Below are 20345 nucleotides of genomic sequence, written 5' to 3'. Positions count from 1 at the left end.
CAGGTTCCTGAAGGCTGTACATACACTACTTGTAGGTTCAGCAAGAAATTCAGTCTTGGAGCCTTCATTCCTGAGGCTGTACTTGCTTGTAGGTTGTAGGTTGTAGGTTCTGTAGCAGTGTAGCTTTGTAAGCACCTCGTCACAGGCTACACCTTCCTACGATCGATCGCGGAGATGTCGATCCGCGCCTGTGCACGTCCGTCTCCGGAATCGTCCCATCGTCGGGTCCCAGAAACCGCTATTTTCTCGTTAGGTTTTGATGCATGCTTGGGGCACCTCGTGCCACGTGTCGAACCCCCGCGCCGCCAGGGATAGATGAGACCGAACAAGTGGAAGCGGAGCGAGCCAACACGCGCGGCTGCTATGCTCGTGCATTGTCTTCTTCAGCTCGGCTGGAAGAATAAGATACAGTTGTAGAATCGATTCAGAATAAAAAATACAGTTGTAGTAGAATCCATCTCTTTCAGGTTTAAGATTCTGGCAAAGCTCGGAGCAGATAACCCACGAGAAGGAATTGTCGTTGCCAATGGACCTTCTCAAGGCAATCATGAGTTAAGTTTCAAAGATCATGCCTTGGGATTGTGGCAGAGATTTCTTGGCTCTTCGTTAACTAGGCTCTGTTGCGGCTTTCAGGCCTTTTGTTGTTCTTGGTAGTTTCACATCAATTTTCATGTGTTTTCAACCTTGTCGCTATTTCTTTTTCTTGAAAAAAATAACAGAGAGAGATCAGAAAACTATAATTCCAATCCAATCTTACACAGTTCCAATTAGCAGCATGCCTGTTTGCTGTCGCCTTTGTTTGAGAAGAAAGCTCAATGCATGCACGATCCAGCAGTAACTTTTTAAACTGTGCGTTAGCGAAAAGGTCAAAAAGAAAGCGAGAGAGAAGAGATCGCGCGGATGGATTCCCTATCCCTAGCGCAGGCTCTGGGCGGCTGGGCGGTGCAGAGCAGCAGGGCCGGAAATCCACGGCAAGTGCCATCAGAATCCCCCTTGGATTGCAAGCCACCGAATCTTGCGCGCCATTACCAGGACAGGCGCCGATCCTGGGGCCATCAGGATCCGCCCCTGCCCAGATCTCGCCCGTCTATCCGCTACAGCAAAAGCTAGCAGCCGATGCAGTGCAACCCGGCCGAGCGACGACGGCGCTCCATAGACGACGGGCTCCCATTCCCTAGCTAGCTGCCCCGATCTCGTACGTCGCTGGTGCCGTTGCCTTCATGCCTCCCTTGCTCGACGTCGATGGATCGATCCGTTCGCGATCCGGCCCCGTCTCACCGGCCGGCCGGCCATCATCGGAAAAACAAAGCAGATAAGAGTGTGGTGTTTTAGACGTAATGGTCGAGCTGGTCGGGAGACGAGAACGGTTGCAACACGTACGACCACAGAAAGAGAAAAAACCGTAGAAACGTTAGGTGCGTACGAACCTTCTTTCAGAGCCATTCCAGCGAATAACTTTAGTCGGCGCACAGGATGCAGAAAGATCGCGCCGGGCGGGTCGGCTGATGGATTGATGCGTGGCCTGACAGGAACCCGTGGATTATAGCATGCACCCACCCGGCTCGGACAATAACTAGCTAGTGTGTGCCTGTTGCCTACTCGATCTCCACCCTCCCTGGACCAAAGGGCATGTTCGCCGTCGGATCGCATCGCATCGGATGGAGGCCGCGCCGGCGCCGGGCTCCGACCTGTCGGCGTCCGGGCCCGTCGTCTCGTCCAAAGATGCGCAAGTTGGGCTCGCAAAAACTCGACTCGGGTTGGAGCGGGGGAATCGGGGACGGGCCGGGCGAATATAGAGTTCGCGACCGCATATAGTCGCATGCAGCGCGTGGCTCGTGCAAGTGGTAACATGACATCATATTTTTTTAATAGATTATACAGTATAATTCAGACACTCGCAATGCGCTGACTCACGCCTGTGAATATACGTTCGCAAATTCTATTTCTATGAGCATCTTCGAAGATTAAATCAGCAAATATTTAAGATTAATAAAGTCACCACTGATATCTCAGTGTGAACGCTGTTAACGGAAACGTTAGGCACACCAACTTTTATCTTGGACCGGTCAGAAATAAAATTTCTTTGCCGGCACGGTAAAAAATAAAAACAGATGATAAAGAGGGCAGGCGTACATGCGCGAGGGAATTGAATGTAGATTCGGGCAGGTATTCTCGTGCAGCCCTGCTGCTTCTGCTTCTGCTGCTGCCCCGGCGCCTCCGTACCGTACCGACCAAGATATGTATACTGTACATACTAGTAGCAGTCTAGCACAATATTTATGTTAGTACAAAGCAGTAGCGCGTCACTCGCTGCTAGCGGCTGCTACCTTGTCACCTCCTCCTTTATATCCTCGAGAGCCTATCTCCCGTCACCACCGTGCTATCACCGTTCTACGTACCCACAGGGCAAAGGCGCCCCTCCCTCCTAAAAACTAAAAAGAGGCACGCGCCCGGCCGGGCCTAGGTGGCTAGGTAGCTCTGCTGGTCACTTCGATCAGGATTCTCTCCCCGCTCTAACGGGCAAAGCCTGTGCAGGACGTGCTACATGCACGAGTATAGCTGCCGAGCAATCCATGCGCCGGGCCTGCCTTCCTGCCTGCGCGCGGGTAGCGGGCCAATGGGGCGCTAGGGAAAAATGCACGCGCCGGCCGAACCGGCCAGCTGATCTGACGCGACGCGCGCGAAAGTCCAGCGCGAGGGACGGCCGGGTGTGGGGGTGGGGGGGGGGGGGGGGGGGGGTTGGGTGGCGGCGCCTTTGCCTACCCTTGCCTGAGGGAGGCGGGGGCGCACATGGCCGCGGCCGGCGCGGGGTGCGGGGATGCCAAAAATGGCGGTGCCGTAGGCTTTTGCTGGGGTAGTCAGTAGTGAGTGGGCGCCTGGCCGCGGATCCGGCCGGAGATCGTGCCGGCCCGCGTCGTCCTGCTGTCGCCCCTTGCGTGTCAACCCGGGGTTGGCCGCGCGCCGCCGCCGCCCGATCACGCTCGAGATCGGTGCGGTGCATGCTTGTCGCCGGCGGTGGCCAGTGGGTGGCTTCAGCTTCACTTGCTGGAGCGAGCCCCGCGCGCGTACGTACGTGGCCATTCCTGACCACAGCGTCTCTGCTTTCTACAAAAACTAAAAGCTGATTAGTGTGAGCCAGTTGCAAATCTTGGCCAAAAGGCTGGGGCGAGCGAGCAGGCAGGAAAGGACAAATCGGTCCAATGGTTGATGGGATCATCGATCGCGAGCTTTACCACTGGATCGGGCTTTTGCTCATCGACTAAAGGGAGCAGGGTACCAGCTGCCGATGGTTCGTACAGGTGGTAACAGATCATGATTCTGGTGCATTCTTCACAATCCAATTTGATCCTTGTTAATTTTTAGCTTATAAGACTAGAGCCTGTCCTTTTAAAACCCGTTCTTTTAAGAAAATTATTTAGACTAAAATTTGAAGATGTTTGCCACCCCTGATGTTCGTGGAGCACGGACGGGGGACAGCGACCGGTGCGATGCTCCGGTTCCCGTCCCAGCCTAATCCTTCGTCAAGAAGAAACAAAAGTTTCCCAAACCGGCATAGCGCAGCTGCGCCACGTATCAACGGGCGCATGGCCACGCTTGCTCACGCTGCACCGACTAATCGCTTTAGCTTTGCACAAGCTTTGATTCTTTTGATTTATTTGATCGATCACATAATTTTCTATTCGCGGCAAAAGAGGCGCCTTTTTTTCCAACTTGGGCACGACAAGGCTATGTAATCCGGACGAATAATCCCACAAGTGGTATTCTACGTATACAAAACTTCCAAGACAGATAAAGTTGCAAAAGGCCATATATTCTATGTAAAAATACTCTGTTCTATATACAACAGTAATCAATGAATCGCACAGCGCGGTAAAAGAATTATGGAACCAAGCATAATAAACAACCAAAACCGGAACCTGAATACAGGCACACTCGCCAAATGCATTGATGGCCAAGGCTTGCACCATCAAGCGCGCACACAGCTCCAATGAGCACCACTATCTCCAAAAAGGAAAACAAGAATTCTGCTCACTCGCACCCATGTCCGATGCAGACATCCCATCTGGTTTGATCCCATCTAACCACAATCGACAAATGATGGCCTTCAGAAAATGGCAATCATTTGACAACCAAAACAATCCAACAGAACAAAGAACTGAAGAAATGTTGCTTCTCAGTGATCATCTTCTACTGGCGAATGTTGCCAATGCGTTTGCATGAGCTGGTGGCAGTGCACTCAGTATAGGCTGCATTTGCTGGCCATAGACAGATATCAAGTGAGATACAGCCTTGCCAATATTTGTTTTGACTTCATCGCTCTCGTCTGGGGATACCACCACTTGGGCAAAGACATGTATCACATCAGGCACAAGAGGAAGGATCTGCAACAGTAACGCAGTTAGGTTCAGCCCATGAATAAAAACCGATGATAGATATCTGGTGTGAGAATCACCTGGGGATGCGATGATAGTAATAAACTGCAGATGCAACTATAGACAGGCATTGATTCTTCATGATCTTCTTTTAGTGGCAAAGCTTTGATAAACACTGGAAGAACCTATAAGAATGAAACAAAGTGTTCGTCACACTCTTAAAATCAGAAACAGAAAGCTGTCCAAACATACCAGCTAAAATGTCATACGAACCTGGTTCAGAGGAATTGACTGAGGCTGCACCATTATCATCCTAGCAATAGCACCAGCAGCATTATCTCTTACTGCATCATCTGATTCTGAATTACTGAACAGATTATGCAGAGAACGAAGTATATCCCCATAGTACCTGCATAAAGATGAACAATAACTAGTGAGTGATGAATTTACATGATGGAATGTTAACTCTTCAGGTTTCCCTAGATTCTAAACTAGTAATCTGAGATATTATGTAATTTATTCATGGCTATAAAATGGAACAGCACCAAGCATGTCTAGCGATTCTTAGTTGCCCTCTTCCTACAGTTTAGTATTTGAGAGCACCTTACATCTATGAACAGTGTTCAACTTTATCAACAAACTCCTAGCAGCTATTCTCTAGAGGGAAAAAATAGTTTGATCTATTGGTCTTTTTGACAAGAACTTTGAAAGACAGACTTGCCACGTCATGTTTACTTCTAGGCTTCAGTCATGAAAGGGAACCTAGAACAACCTATGGGTCTTGCAGCCTATTCATAATTCAGATACTATGGCAATTGAGAAGTATTAAAGGCAACACTAATTCTAATCAACTGCTCACTTACTGACATATTAATCTAATATATGGAATATGGATACAGTGAACATGATACCGCCTTCCCTTCAGTTCTATAAGAAAATTGCTGTATTTAAGCAATTAAATTAGTAAAATGCTTTTTCATCAGCTAGTTTTTCTGAACATAAGAAAAATATAGTGCACACCATGTCTTCTTTTATCACTAATGCAGTAATACGCATTATACCTTAAAAGTTAAAACAAGAGTATTCTTTATACTAGGAAAGTGCAAGGCAGAAGTGTCCAAAGATGGTCAGGTGCTTAAAGGCAAGACATGAAATATGATAATTCTAGCATAACTTAATACATACTTTAGTGCCGCAGCACCCCCATTCTTGCAAATCTCACCAACACAGAAAGCAGCATTTCTCCTATTAGTAGCATCAGATGATGCAAGCTCTTTCAACACCAAAGGCATTATCTTCTGAAGAAAAATCAAAAGAAGCATGAATAGGGTCATTGAAATGATAAAGTTTTTACAAATGTCAAGAATGCTAGAAACGTACATCAACATAAGCAGAAATTGGAGCACCCATTTCCTGAGCGACCTCAGCTAAGGTTGCAACAACCATAGTCTTATCTTGGGGAGGATGGGGAGATTTCTGCAATTATTCCAGGAAATAGTTTCAAATTTCACTTAATTAATCACGTTTAACAAATGGGAATATGGAGCATGTGCGCATAGAGAAGGGGGATAGTAGCATACGGCGAATTTCATCAATGGATCAAACAATTTTGCAAAGATAGGATCAAAATAAGAACCCATCACTTTTGCAAAAGCTGGCAGTAGATCTGAAACTGCATCCATGAGGACTTCATCATGATCAATGTCGCCATCATCCTCACCATCCGACTCTACTTGCTGACAACTTGATTCTTGACGCAAAAGAACCAGCGTCGCCTCAGCAAGCCTTAGTATGTCTGAAACAAAGCACAGAAGCAATACTTTTTAACAACAAAGCCTAGTATTTTGAGGCAAACTAGTACAGGACAGGTGCAGCTTACAAGGTTCGATTGCAGCAAAACCACAGTCCTTCACAATGTCTGCTACACTCATGCAAGCTTGTGCAACAACCTCTTTGTCATCATCCTCTGTCATGGTCTTAATATAGATGTTCAGAACCGTATCTGGAAAAGCAAACACAGCATGGTTGTTTGATATCACACAGGACACATGAACTTAAAATGTGGTGATATTTATATCCAGCATTTACCAAGGACATCCTTCTGTTTCTCTTGCACATCCTGCATGGTACAAAAAAACATATTTTCCATCAGAATTTCAATGTTTTTTTACAACAATCATATTTAAGTTGATGGAAGGGGTGAAGGATGTAGCATACGAATATTTAGCAAAACAGAATACTTACAGCATGTGTAGGAGGTATTGCCCTAACTGCAGTTAGGATATCTGCAAGAAGGGATAACACTGTAACTACTAATAAAATCGTACAATCACATATTTTATGGATCACTCCAAAAAAACATAAACCAAGAATGTGTTAAAAAAGTATACTTGCCCGTATTAATGAAAAAATATGAAGTAATGATGAATCAAGTTGATTAACAACATACCATTCTGCATTCTATGCAAAATTGCTGTCATAGTAGCATTAATACTTTTCGCTGTAACTATCATAAAATATTTGGTCCCTTCCTATAGTAATACCCTACTGTGTGCGCCTAGGATTGCACTATCACTGGGTGAACCTGTGAGCGTACCTAATGTTTTATTAACTTTTGGAGTTTCAATCTGAAATGATCTTTCTGTCAGACCTTAAAGGAAACTCCGCTACACAGACCATAAAAATACATCAATTAAAAGGCTACACTTCACATGATTTTTTTTAATATTTCGCTATACTTTTATCGCTATTTGTTTTCTTACAGTTACAGTTTAGCAACCACCATTTATTTTTGATGAATCACTTAGCCTAACAATGAAATTTCCACAATGTTGACAGTACAGAACAAAGGAAACAAAGGCCCAGTGAAAATGCATCTAAGAGAAGTAGGGAATAAATTACGTTTTAAAGAAATGACTGCCTGGAGCCTCAGATCTTCGTGGAAATACCCACTGTGCCTGATTAAAATCTTCAGTGACTCCTCCAGATACCTAGTATCAGTTAAGGAAGTTTTGAAAGGTGAAACTGCAACTGGAGGATTAGCACCTTTTCAAGGATACGGAGCATAGGCACTCTTCGTGTGTAGTGCAAAAAAACCAATAGCCTGTGTTGCAGCAGCTTTCTCATCTAATACCCCAGTCCGCACACTGATATTTCTAACTCTTGGCTCATCATTAACATCATCATCAGATGAAACACCGCCAAATCCATTGTCAACACTATCAGCATCATCAATGTCCACAGCAGAACCATCATCCAAGTTGCAGGAAGAAAATACGAGAGGTACAACATGAGGAAGATACTGCAACGCACAACAATTCATTTCAATAAACATAAACATCACTCAGAAATTGAATAAAATTTAAAGTCCCTTTATTTGCTAAAGAAAAGTTCCCCTTATTACCTGTGTAAAACTATCACCCAAAATCTCAGCAACATTGCTAAAAAAACCATGAGTATATTCTCTAAGTTCACTGTAATCCAATCCAAAACCCTGCAAGTATGAAGAGCATAATGAGGATTAAAGGCTGTAAAAGTGTCCGAAGGTACTGTAACTACAACTCACAGAAATAGCAGCCTCGATAAAGGGGGGCAGTATCGCTTCAACTCTTGCTCTGCCAACTGCCATGGCTACTATCCCAACAACCTCGGTAGCCCTAGCTCTTGCACACAAATCTTCGTCGCTAGTGAGCACCATAAAACCTTTCATCATTTCAAGGACCTTTTCTGCGTATGGGGTAAAAGCCTGCTCTGCAGCAGCAGCCACAGAGCCAATTGCAGACTGCAGAAAATATCATCATTGTCAAAATGAAAGATCATTTTGGGGGGGAAAGGTTATCATATTTCCAAAGACTTATCACTCATCAAAAAGTACATCTTATTTAGTATTATTTATTACTACACACACCATGCATGTCTCTTGCAAGTTCCGCGGACTGCTCTGCAAAGACATAACCAATTTGCATATCAAGGGATCTAGATATGGCAGGATATCTTCACCCATGTCCTCACAGAATGCTGCAAGGGCATAATATGATTTCTCCTGCAAGAACAAATGCATTAATTTTTTATATTTTCCAAATTCATGGTTGAAGCTAAAGCATCATGGAAAAGGTTGCTGCCCATTTTGAACAGAAAACGTCATCTACTTTTGCAGCGATACCTTAACTTCATCTGATGGGTCTTCAAGAGCATTTAGGATGCATGGAAGTACATTCGCATAATGAGACAAAATTTCTGGTTGCAGGTGCTCGGCAAACTGACCAAGAGCAAAGGATGCGGCACCTCTAACCATTTGCTCTTGATCCTTTAATGCTTCCAAAACAATTTTCAGACAATCTTCCAATTTATCTTTCAAATGTTCGCAACAACCCTCTGAGATAACACCCAGTGATGTCACAGCAGCCTCACGATACTTCGGATTAATGTGATGAAAGCTCACAGAAGCGAACTCAAGAACTGGTGCAAGAACGTGTCTTGGTAAGTTGATAGCCATTGTATCAATGACTTCGGCAGCAGAACGATCTGCTGCTAGATCAGAATCTTCATCTTCATTAGCTGTTTCCGTAAGCAAAGGGCACATAACTTGCAGGATAGGTACAACCAGTTTGTGCTTTTTCAAGAAAGATGCTTTAAACTTTGCAAGCCATGAAATTATCTGGATAGCCTGAAAAATCATTTGTAACAAGTCACTGATCTGCAAATCATATGGAGACATATTAGAGGATGCTGAGTGCTGATCAAAACCTGCTGCCTTATATTTATTTCCAGATCCTGGTTTGCAGAAACTTCCAGCGAGAATTGCACAATTGACCTTACAGAGTCGCCAAGAAGTGGCGCTGGAGATTCAATTAGTTCGTCAAAAATTTCAAATGCAATGGAAGCAACATCTTCCTCGCCATTAGCAAGACATTGTCTTGATACATTCAAGATACTGGGAACAAAGTCCCGAAACATTTTGACCTACATAACGTACACACACATAACCACAACATTAGCCAGTGGCAATGTGTCAAATGGTATATTCTGCAAGACTAAGCACGAAACCAAATTGCACTATCTAAGCAGGAAGTGGAGGATCCAAATATTTGGACATTTAAAACAAGTGCACAAAACTCTAACGCTCCGTTTGGATGTCGATATTGGAGGGCTTGGTATTGAATTGGGCTCAATACCAAATCAGAGTAGCTTTGGAAATGGGTCACAATACCAAATCCATTGTTTGGATGTAGATGAAATTGTTGGACGGAATTCAACAAAGTGGCGAATACCAATTCGTGTTTGGATGTGCCTACAATCAAAATGAGAATTCAGTCGTCTTCTCCACTGCACCCAGCCCCCATCGCAGCTCCTCGCCAACAAGCGTTCGGCGGCGGCGGCCTCAGGGGGGCCCGTGAACTCGTATCGGATGGTGCCACGGGAACTGGCGGAGAGCCGATGGGCGCCGCTGCCGGCGCCGTCCGGGCCGGCAGAGACCCTGCACCTGTTCTTCCAGGTGGCCACCGTGGGTGGTGGCGGGCAGGGGAGGAAGCCCCTGGTGGTCGTCGGGGGCTGGGGTCCTGCAGCGGCGGCGGCGACACCTCTGCAAGATGCGCGCGAGAGAGAGGGAGAGGGAGAGGGAGGGGGAGGGGGAGGGGGAGAGGGGAGCGAGGAGAGGGAGAGGGAGCAGAAGAGGGAGAGAGGAGCAGGGAGAGGGCGTGGGGAGCGAGCAGGGAGAGGGAGCGGCGAGCAGGGAGAGGGGAGCGGGGAGGAAGAAGGAGCGAGGGAGCAGGGAGCGAGCAGGGAGAGGGAGCGGGAGCGGGAGCAAGGAGCAGGGAGGAAGAGGGAGAGGGAGCGGCGAGCAGGGAGAGGGGAGGAAGAGGGGAGATGCGGGGAGAGGAGGAGGCCGATTTCAGCCAATATGGAGGGGAAGAGCTCAGCATTGTGGCAGGGGCTGCGGCAGTATGCTCAATACCGTTTGGTATTGGAGTAAATTTCCAATGCCAATTCTCAAATCATCCAAACAGCTGATATTTGGTGCTCCCAATGCCAATTCTGAATTCCAGACTCCAATATCTACATCCAAACGGGGTGTAAGAAAATACTATCTGTGTACAGTAAGTCAGTAATCATGGTCACATTGTACGTAGAATAAAACAATTTCATATTTGGAAAGAATATCATGTGGATCCATCATAATAATTAGATTCAGTCATCCAATGCAATTTGTTCCAAGCTCCAATAAACTACACAGTTAGTTAACATGAAACACAAACAAAAATCACAGGTACAGAAACTCCTCAAAATATGTGGCTTGCCTTTCTCTGGAAGTATGACAATAAATAGCTTGATGGAACTGCACTTATCTCAAGGAAAACTTTTGTTATGCAAATATGCTCATAGGCATAAGAGGTTAGTGTAGTAAATATTAGCAATGAGTCAAAGCCTATGTTATGATAAACACAAGAGAGAACATCACTATTAAGGTATGTGAACGAAATAGCAAGCACTAGGAAAATACAGTAGGACCAGTTGCTGTAAACAAAACACAGATCTAAATAACAAACGAAATATTCAAAATAGTAGGACCAATTAGAATAATCATAAAAGCGGTGCATTTTTTAACTCCAAACAGACAAACTTTTAAGAAAATCACAGCTGACGAGTAAAACTTACAATGTCACCTCCATCATTGACATATTCTATGAAAGATCCAACAGCCCTGTTGCACCGAGAAAGAAAAAGAAGTAGTTTAGCCACAGCAAAACTTGGCCAGACATATTATTTGCAATAAGCTTTCGGTCACCAAATTTAGCCATACTTTAGGGCCGCAATTCTGACTCGAGAGCTAGACTCGTCTTGCAGACATTTCAGCAAAATAGGTTGCAAATTGTTCAGATGAGACTGAAAAGTAGCCCCGATAGTTTCAGTAAGGGAGCTGAAAAGAATCAAAGCCACCTGCAAAGAAATAAAATGATAGCAAATCATTGAGACTGCCAGAACTATTATTTTTTTGTTTGCATAGATTATGCAGCAGTTACTTCCTGTACAATCAACCTTTGAAAATGTAAAAAATTTTACTAGCAAACAAAATTACCAAAGAATACAGGGCTTGAAAATGCTTGCCCCACACCAATATATACTACTAAGCCCAAAAGAATAGCTGACATCAACAGACGCATTGTCTGAATGATAGGGAAGTGAACAGCAAGTAGAATCGTCTAGGAATACAGACATAGAAAATGGTATGATGCCGAATTAGTTATCACATGTGCATCAACAGTGTGACTTCCAGCATTTGTTTGTGTTGTTAATCAGCATGCAAAAATTGTAATGGATGTTTAAATGAAACAGAGAAGATTTTAAGCAGATATAAAAAAAATAGTAAAGTTCGTAGCCGGTTCTTAAACTTGTCTAGTTGTGTCACTTAGGTCCCTATACTCTCAAATTGCAGATCTGGCTCCCTAAACTTGGTCTCAGGTGTCGTTTAGGTCCCTATACCCTTAAAATGCAGATCTTGCCCCCTAAACTTAGCTTTGTGTGTCATCTAGATCTATATACTCTCAAAATATGGTGTCATCCAACCAATAAAGTATGATAGGATCAAATTGTTATGTTTTCAAGCAAGCCATTACTTTTATTGTCTTTTTTTTACTCGTTTTGTAGCCATGACGTATTTATAAGCCCTTGATTCTAGTTTGCAAAGTGTAGCTACAAGTTATTAAATTTTTGAACAATATTCCAAGAATAGAGCATGATACTCATTAAGCTTTAAACAAAAGTGAAAAATCATCAAGCTTTCTTGATTGATACTCATCAATTTTCTCTACACATGCTAAGCCAAAATTTAATTAAGTTATATCTATAAAAAATAAGTTTTGCAATATAATTGGAATCACACTGCATTTTGAGAGTACATGGTCCTAGATGACAACTGAAGCCAAGTTTAAGGGTCCATATATGTATTTTGAAAGTATAGGGACTTAGATGGGACCAGAAACCAAGTTTAAGGGGCTAAATATGCAATTTGAGAGTATAGGGACCTAAATGACATAGGCGGACAAGTTTAAGGACCAGTCATGCACTTTACTCTAAAAAAAATCGGTAGTACAGTGTATAGACCGTCTACCTATCTCCTAAGATTTATCCTTTATTCCTTCCTATGAGACTAATGTGCACAGCAAGCAATTATGAAAGGGCTAACCAACACGCCACTGATATGATATCAGGATACCAAAACATAATGTGGTAAAATTCAGAAACCTAGAGTAAATAAACGAAAATGACATTGCAAATAGGATTTTGCTACAGGTAAAATTTAAAATTCATCTAATATAAGGAAATAGTAACATATAGTTCATTATTTTTCAATATGAATACTGTATATATGCATCTACTTGGTAGGAATAACCCTTCACCAAATTGACTTACTTCTCTATGATCTTCCTGAGGACTTTGGCTGCATTGGAAAAGGAAAGGTAATAGCTCTGGCCATTCTCCTGCAGGGATAGCATACTTAGCTATAATGCTCACGACATTTGCACTAGCTCGCCTTACAGGATGACTGCATAAGAAAAGAAACAGAGAACTCTAAGCTTAATAGAAGTACATGTGAACACAAAATTATAGAGCAGATCAAAAACAAATGACAAGTACATGTTTCATATGCAACAATTCGCACCCCCATGATGAGACTTTTGCGTTGCAACCATGGTCTCCACGAAACCAATGATCTCTTATGGATCTCATCAGGTTCTGATTAGTTTTGGCTGTACTAGAGACATGCACCTACCAGATCCAGTCATTGGTGACCAATTAATGGTAAGCACTGATCAATGCTCATGCCATGCAAATTTAGAAGGTGAATTTAACAAATTACATGTATTTGTGAGTCTAGGTGTCAAAATGAGCAATGCAAAGCTTCGTTTTGGCGAAGAAATTCTACAATACTTCTAATAGTTTTGGGTGGACTCTATGTCTAGGGTGAAAGAGAACCCTACACAAGGATTCAATGCCATTGAATGAGGTATGAATAGTTTTTAGAATTCTGAAATATTGACAAGAAAATATATAAATCCCTGCATTCTTTGCTTCCACTTGTCAGTTCTTACCTGTCTAAACTCTTAAAAGGGATTTCCGCGAGAGCGTAAGTTGTGAGTTGTAATAAAAGATATGTCACTAACAAGAACTAAGCAGCTTTCACTCAAGACCTTAAGTAACCAGGAACGAAAGGTTACCATAGTTTGACCATAACACATTATCTATGTAACCATTGAACAAAGCATGCCGTGCAGCCCTGGAATTAATCAGCTCCAGAGCAACTATGAATTAGTTTAGTTCAGCGGAAAATATACTTCCATGAGGAGAAATCGAGAATATCTTGGGCAGATCGTAATCTACTTAATACTCATCCAAAATTGGGTGAAGCACCAGCAGAATGTCCACCCAATTGGCATATAAAACTATATGAGCAACTGTGGTCCCAATATAAACATGAAAACTCTATCTTGCAATGGCCTCCCAAACAGGAAGGTTTGCTAAAAGTCACCTCAATTCAATTCCATAATCAGCACTAATTCATCAGTTCAACACACAATCAAGTTTCCATTAGGCAGGCAGCACAAATGCGCAACTAGAGTGAATAAAAAGCGGCAAAATTCTAAGACAAACGTACGGAAAGGAAACCGAGGGGGTTGGGGAAAGGTGGTCAGTAAAGGACCTGTGGTCGAGCGTGATTGAGTCGATGAGGGCTTGCTTGAGGGATGCCTTGGAGTCCAGGGGAAGCTTGGGCCAGTGGGAGGTGATCTTCTTGCGGAGTAGCACGGCGGCGAGCTGGCGGACGTTGGGCGTCTTGGCCGTGCGGAGGTGGTGGACGAGAGCCGGGACCACCTGCGGGTCGCGCGCCAGCCGCCGGATCTGCTCCTCCGCCTGCCGACGCGCGTCGTTGTCCGGCATCAGGAACTGGATCAGCAGCAGCTCCAGCGACTGCGCCATTTCTCCCGCCTGTTCCTGCTGCTGCCCGCCGCCTGGAGCCCCCCTTTTGCTGCGATCGGCGGCGCCGGCGGAGGAGGCGGCGGCGGGCTAGGGGGAGAGCAAAAACCCTATCGATTTGGAGGTGCGGTCGCTCGGGCTGTGGTGGCGGCGCGGCGGGAGGGGTTTAGTAGTACAGTTGGGAAATTGCTGTCTTTTCGTTTTTGTTTTCTTGCTTTATTCTTTTTTCCTTTTAAAGCTTTTTTATTATTCCTGCAGCCGGCAGCCGGCAGCCCTGGCCCCTGGCAAGCGGAGCATTTTAAAAAAAAAATTAAAAAAATAAATTCGAAAACGGGGTGCTAATTTGGAAATATGGGTGTGGAAAAAGATTTGGCATCTCCCGCCCGTTGGATGGGCGGGAGGTATCCGGCCCCACACCTCCAACCGTCGCAAAGACATCCCGCCTGCCCAACGGGCGGGAGGTGCCCGGATTTATGTCTTTATTATTTTTTGTTCGAATTTATATTTTACAAACTATTTAAAATTTATATTTTTTTCAAATACAAGATTTATTCGTCATACTCTTTTGTATACATATACAATTTAAGTTCAATTTTACGAAAAAGATTACGGTATCTAAAACTCGTATGAAGATGGTTAAGCGATAACGTTTTGCAACGTAGAATCCAAATATTACGATAGTACGATACATCAAGCCATTAAAAGTAAAATAGTATGATATAAAAAAATAGTTTAAATATATAGAATCCATCGAATCAGGAGTATTTACTCCGCCTGTCCCGGTCCTCGCGCTCTCTTGTTCCTCCCCCCTAGTCCTAGGCCGTCAGCGTACGTGGCCCTCCGAGTACGTGAGTGCATCTAGAGCACAGTGAGGACGAGGCGGAGGAGCCGCCGGCATGAACGGGTCATCCTGGGTCTGTAGAGGTGGAGCGTCATACGTCTCGGAGGGGCCAATGATTTCTGGTCCGGCGCCGCCGCCCTCCAACTCCAACAAACTAACGCAGCCGCCGTCCCAGTCCGGCACACCGAACAGACCACCGTGTGCAGAAGCTCCCATCGACCACGCATGCTGAGTAAAGCCCTGAGAATACGGAGCAGCTGGCGTCGAACCCGGCTGGAGAGACGTTCCTGAGCATACGCGCCAAACGTCAGAGGCTTCATTCTTACAGGAGGAGGCCCCATTGCCGTCTCGTGCATGACTATAAAAACAAAGTCGGTCGAAATGGCAATTATAAAGGTCTTACAGCTCGAACTGGTGGCAGTACCGCTGGATGCTGCGTGCGGTGCTGCAGAGCTCGATGGGCCAGCTGTGTACATGTGGGCGTACGCCTGAGATGAACTGGAGGCCCCCATGTCGTCTCTGCTGCAACACGTCAGTGCACGTAACAGTCGCGTCAAGTTATCATGAATCCGACGAAAGCTCTCTTTGTATTGTGCCTCCGGTACACGTACTCCACGGTCAAACAACGTGATCTGAGATGCAGCTTAGACCTCCGCGCAGTTGATCAGATCGATCTGCATGAGTAACGAGAAGCAGAATAATATTATTATCAATTTTTTAAAAAAAGTTTTAATAATTGAAGTTGCAAAAGAAATACCGCGCCACGCTGCGTCTGATCATGGTACAAGAGATACGTGTCCGAGATGGTCGGCGGGTGCTAATGCTCCGCGTCATCAGTACGTGAAAGAGTGACGTACGGACGCGAGCGAGTGAGGTACCAGCGGAGGTATGCGCCGTAAGATGCCTCTGTGTGTGGTTGCGGCTCGTCCCACACATCGTCAGGTGCATCTAGCCACGCTCCTACGTACTCATGCAGGTTGACAACCCAGTTGACTTTGTTGCCATCATATCCCCTGCGCGAATATCTGTTGTAAACATTTGAAAGACAATATTATTTCATGATAACGATTATATAATTAATAGAAAACGAGTTATCACACACTTACTCGTTTACGCTGCGCGGCACGGCCTGGGACGCTCGGGGTAGGAGAGAGAAGTGCTGTCGTCGCCCAAACTGCCTCATCATTCGCTCAACACAATACGGCTCCATGTCAATATCGAACACTAGGTTCGCCTTTGTGAGCCAGTACGTCTCGTCACGCGTGCACAGGGAGGACAACCTGTACGGCGCACGTGTCTGGACAACCGCAGCGGTATATGGGGTCCAAATGACATCCTGTGGCCGCAACCGATCAAATTCAGACACGAACTGCGGGTATGCTTTTCGGACCTGCCGATGTGCCCAGCTCATCTGCAAAATTACACAACTGCGTCGGTACTTTGCATATACAGAAATATGCAACAGTAAATTAAAGAGATTACCCGTCGATCGGTCCAAAGCGAACCCATCGTGGGACTGTCCTCGTGCCACAGCCCATTCATCTCGGGCGGATAAGGCTCCTCGCTGATTAGGGGGCGTGCTATGGCGAATCGCTCGTAGGACCATAGCTGCAGCAGAAGTGGACAGCCTGTGATGACGGCGGTCCTCTCCGTCTTGAAACAGGCCTGACAAAGGCTTCGATACGCGGCAGTAAGCACTACCGATACCCAGCTCCACCCAGGTACCTTGCCCGGCTCCGTATCCGCAATCGCGCGCGTACGATATGAGAACTTTGTCCACATAGTTTCCGCTAGAGCTGTAGAAAAGAGCCCAGCCGAACCACCACAACAGTATACCTCCAGGCAGCGCGACATCTCGTACTGCCCAGTCAGAGGATGGAGATCCTGAACCTGAAATATATTTGTTCAATGCTTAGATGTAGTCACATATGATTCAATTATATTAATTAAAAATAATTGTACGTACCCTATATTGTATTACCCAACCCTTGGCGGCACCGGACGCGTCAGGTACGTGCAAAAAATGTGGTGGGTTTACAGGAGCAAACCGCTCTTGAAGCTCCGCCCTCCAGGTAGGTGGTACGGCAACCGGACCAACGGCTTCCCCCGCAATGGAAAGCCCGAGCAGGTACGACACGTCCTGCAACGTGGGGGCCATCTCCCCGCACGGCAAGTGGAACGTGTGCGTCTCCGGACGCCATCTGTCCGCCAACGCCGCAAGTAGAGAGCGGTCGAGCTGCATCCGGCAGTGTTGGAATGCGTTAATGCATGGACCCAAGCTGAAAAAGACCCGCTGCAATATAAAGGGCGGATCTTGTTCTCTGTCTAGACTTTTCAGATCATAATAGATTCTACGATTTCTCTGACAAATGACGGCCAACAATCGAGAAATATTATCATATGTAGCCTCGAATGTGCCAAAACTCATCTCTAACACTTTCTGTTTTGCACTCCACGCCTTCTCGTACGAGATGGTATACTTGTAGTTCTTCTGAATATGCCTAATAATAGACTTTGGTTCAAATGACAGGTTGGCTCTTATCATCCCGTATATCCCGTTTGCAGTGTATTGCGATATAAGATTGCGATGGGACTTCTGCACGCCCAGCAAATGACAAGTGTGCTGAGTGACAATTGAGCATTCCCAATAATCTTTCCATTTGCCCTTATAGACATGCACCCGTCACGGACAGCCCTCTTTCACACATACCACATCGTACTTATGAGACTTGCACTCGACTGTTTTGAACTCTCGCATAAGAGAGAGATCAACACTTAACAGCTTCCTTTACCTCATCAATTGACTCGTACCTCGCATTCTGAACAACTTCGTTCTCCCTGCAATCCCAAAGCACACTGCGTCCCTCATCTATGACAAGATGACTGAAATCGTTGCTCACGTGTTCTTCAGGCACATCCTCGTCATCATCAGACGAATCGGCATTCATTGCTTCATCCAACTCACGATCTTCGTCTCGCAGCTGTTCAACAATACGGGGTATGTTCTCCCCTCATCAGCCGCGCATTGAGGTGCTGCGGTGCCACCTTCCTCAATATTTGGCTCCTCAACTTTTTCATCAACATCTTCATCCTCCGCAGCAGTTTCGATATTTATCAAAGACTTCTGGTACACACTGACAAAGAGTAACAGTGGCCATTGCCAATGATTTGCATTTTGCAGATAACTTAACCAGTCATCGTTGCTTGCAAGTGGCATCAGCTCCCAGATTAAAGCGTGAGTGGTACGATTTATGACGCACTGAACACTCACAGTGTGTGTCTCCTGATTATTCCTAAATCCGCTCATTAACCAGTTGCATAGGGATTCAAATGTCCTCTCATGCGGTCTGGTAATTCCTCTGACCGCATAGTTGAATTCACTTAAATCTACCCCATTCGGCCCATAAATCACATTTTATTCTCCATAATATATACTAAAATACCCTTCTCGGAAGATATATCTGTCAATTATTAATAAACTAGTATATTACATATTAATACACAACGACCCTAAGTTTCAACGATTCCCAGATTATATTTTCCATATTCTAAACTATTCAGAATATAAATTATACTAAAAACAATTGAAAATACTAAAAACTATTCAAAATATAACTATGCTAAGAAATATTTCTTAGATTATAGTTATTTTCAAGTAATTATACGACTAGAACGAGAATATACCTCCAAACTGACGTGTGAACAGGGCTTTGCCGCTTCCTCTCCTCTCTTCCGCTCCTCACTTTCTTTTTTCCTGTTTTTGCTAAATAAAATAGGAATTTAGAGGCAGGTGGGGGCCTATATAGGGGAACCTCCCGCCCGCCCAACGGCGGGATGCCCCGCTGCCGCGTCAGGGGCCGATTTTGTACCTCCCGCCCGTTGGATGGGCGGGAGGTGTCCGACACCATGCCTCCCGCCTGTTGGTCGGGCGGGAGGTACTCTTTTTGAAAATTTTCCAAATCGCCACCCTTTTCAAATTTAATTTTTTAACCTCTTTTTAAGAAAAATTCGGCAAGTGGAAACTGCTCGAGTAGCGTCGGGCCGTCGGCGCTAGCTATAGAGGTCGGAATGGGCCCAATTGTGGCCGTGCTCGAGTAGAGTCCAGCCCAGGGCAGTGTCCTCTCTTCTAAAATATTTGTCTGGGCCTGATCTCATCCAGAGTTGTATGGTTTGTTTTGTCCGCACTTCTGATTTCCTTTTTTTTAATCAGAACCACTTCTGAAGAACTGGCGCCGAGTTTGGAAAAACATCAAACTCAATTCGTGGCACATCATCTTCCGTTCTCATAGTCTCATAACTGGGCGTTCTTTTCTTGACCATCAGTTCATCACTGACGACTTCCTATTAGAGGGTTGTACCTTTTTTTTTTCCAACAGAGAACTTCATTGCCACAGGCAAACATTTTCCAAAAGTTCGGGTAGGAATAGAACGCACGAACCACTGACACCCTCCTGCATATTTCTGAAGAGGTATCTTGACCTATATCCATGCCTTCCAATGTTGACAAATCTGGTCCGTGATCTGCAAGGCAGTTCCGTCTACAAACTGTACCATTTCTTTCTTTATGGATCATCATATATAGATCGCCAGTACAGTACAGATTTTAGTGCCGATGCTTAGCTCATCCTGTCAACTACCATTCGGTGCGCCTGCCAGCTTCCTCCTCTAAAGGAACGAGCTTTCTCGCCACGCGGAGAGTCCTTGGCACGGGCTCCGGCCACGTACAAATGGGCGCAGTACGGCGCAGCGCAGGCCACTACGGGCCGACGCGCGCGCCCCAGCTGTGTGTGTGGAATCGGCCGCGTAGGGGAAGGCCCATACAGCCGCAAAACTCGCGTGCAAACCGTAGAAACGAAACAGGCCCGCGTCGTCGGCTGGGCTCGCCGTGGTCCGTGGAGACGAGAACGAGACGACGCCCCGGCCGCGTGCGCCGCCGAGCGGGAGACCCTTTTAAGTTCCAGGCTTCCAGCCCCGCGACCGCTAGTAGCCTAGCAGTAGTAGAGTAGTCCGCTGCTCCAGTGCTCGTCGACTCCTCGTCCCCGCCGGCCTGACATCGCGTCGCGTGCCAACCAAAGCCGACGCGCGCAAAAGCAACGAAAGAGAAAGCAAAGCGGCCACCACCTCCCCACCGTCTCCTCCCTCCCACCCGTCACGCCCAAGCC

At 45.6% G+C, this 20345-nt stretch overlaps 1 protein-coding gene across 2 annotated transcripts; it reads right to left on the bottom strand.

Annotated features, from left to right (window-relative positions):
* Window positions 1–3790: 3790 nt before the first annotated feature.
* Window positions 3791–14495, bottom strand: LOC112875089 (importin-4). 2 transcript variants are annotated; one of them, XM_025938789.1, is made up of 20 exons: window positions 14071–14495; window positions 12783–12915; window positions 11173–11309; window positions 11028–11073; window positions 9120–9335; window positions 8536–9039; window positions 8281–8415; window positions 7939–8154; window positions 7777–7866; window positions 7433–7674; window positions 7275–7363; window positions 6618–6658; window positions 6462–6492; window positions 6253–6375; window positions 5954–6168; window positions 5754–5849; window positions 5559–5671; window positions 4647–4782; window positions 4454–4558; window positions 3791–4382 (listed from the first exon to the last, which is right to left on the bottom strand). In XM_025938789.1, the coding sequence occupies exons 1-20, from the start codon at window positions 14343–14345 to the stop codon at window positions 4182–4184; spliced, it is 3144 nt and encodes a 1047-aa protein (XP_025794574.1). In that variant the 5' UTR covers window positions 14346–14495; the 3' UTR covers window positions 3791–4181. The 2 variants fall into 2 exon arrangements, with proteins under 2 accessions (XP_025794574.1, XP_025794575.1); XM_025938790.1 differs by having other exon boundaries at window positions 12783–12850; window positions 14071–14200.
* Between the last annotated feature and the right edge of the window lie 5850 nt (window positions 14496–20345).

The sequence above is a fragment of the Panicum hallii genome, chromosome 9 (genome assembly GCF_002211085.1).
Source record: "Panicum hallii strain FIL2 chromosome 9, PHallii_v3.1, whole genome shotgun sequence".
Taxonomy (NCBI): domain Eukaryota; kingdom Viridiplantae; phylum Streptophyta; class Magnoliopsida; order Poales; family Poaceae; genus Panicum; species Panicum hallii.
Note: the sequence above shows the minus strand (reverse complement) of the source record. Positions and strands in the feature narration are given on the sequence as shown.

Excerpts from the sequence above, each read along its gene's own strand:
- LOC112875089 (XM_025938789.1), bottom strand. The coding sequence starts at position 14,345 with ATGGCGCAGTCGCTGGAGCTGCTGCTGATCCAGTTCCTGATGCCGGAC. Across the intron at positions 8,155-8,280 it reads ACTTGCAAGAGACATGCATG|TCTGCAATTGGCTCTGTGGC; the intron begins GTGTGTGTAGTA and ends TATTTTCTGCAG. Across the intron at positions 6,169-6,252 it reads TTTTGCTGCAATCGAACCTT|ACATACTAAGGCTTGCTGAG; the intron begins GTAAGCTGCACC and ends GCTTTGTTTCAG.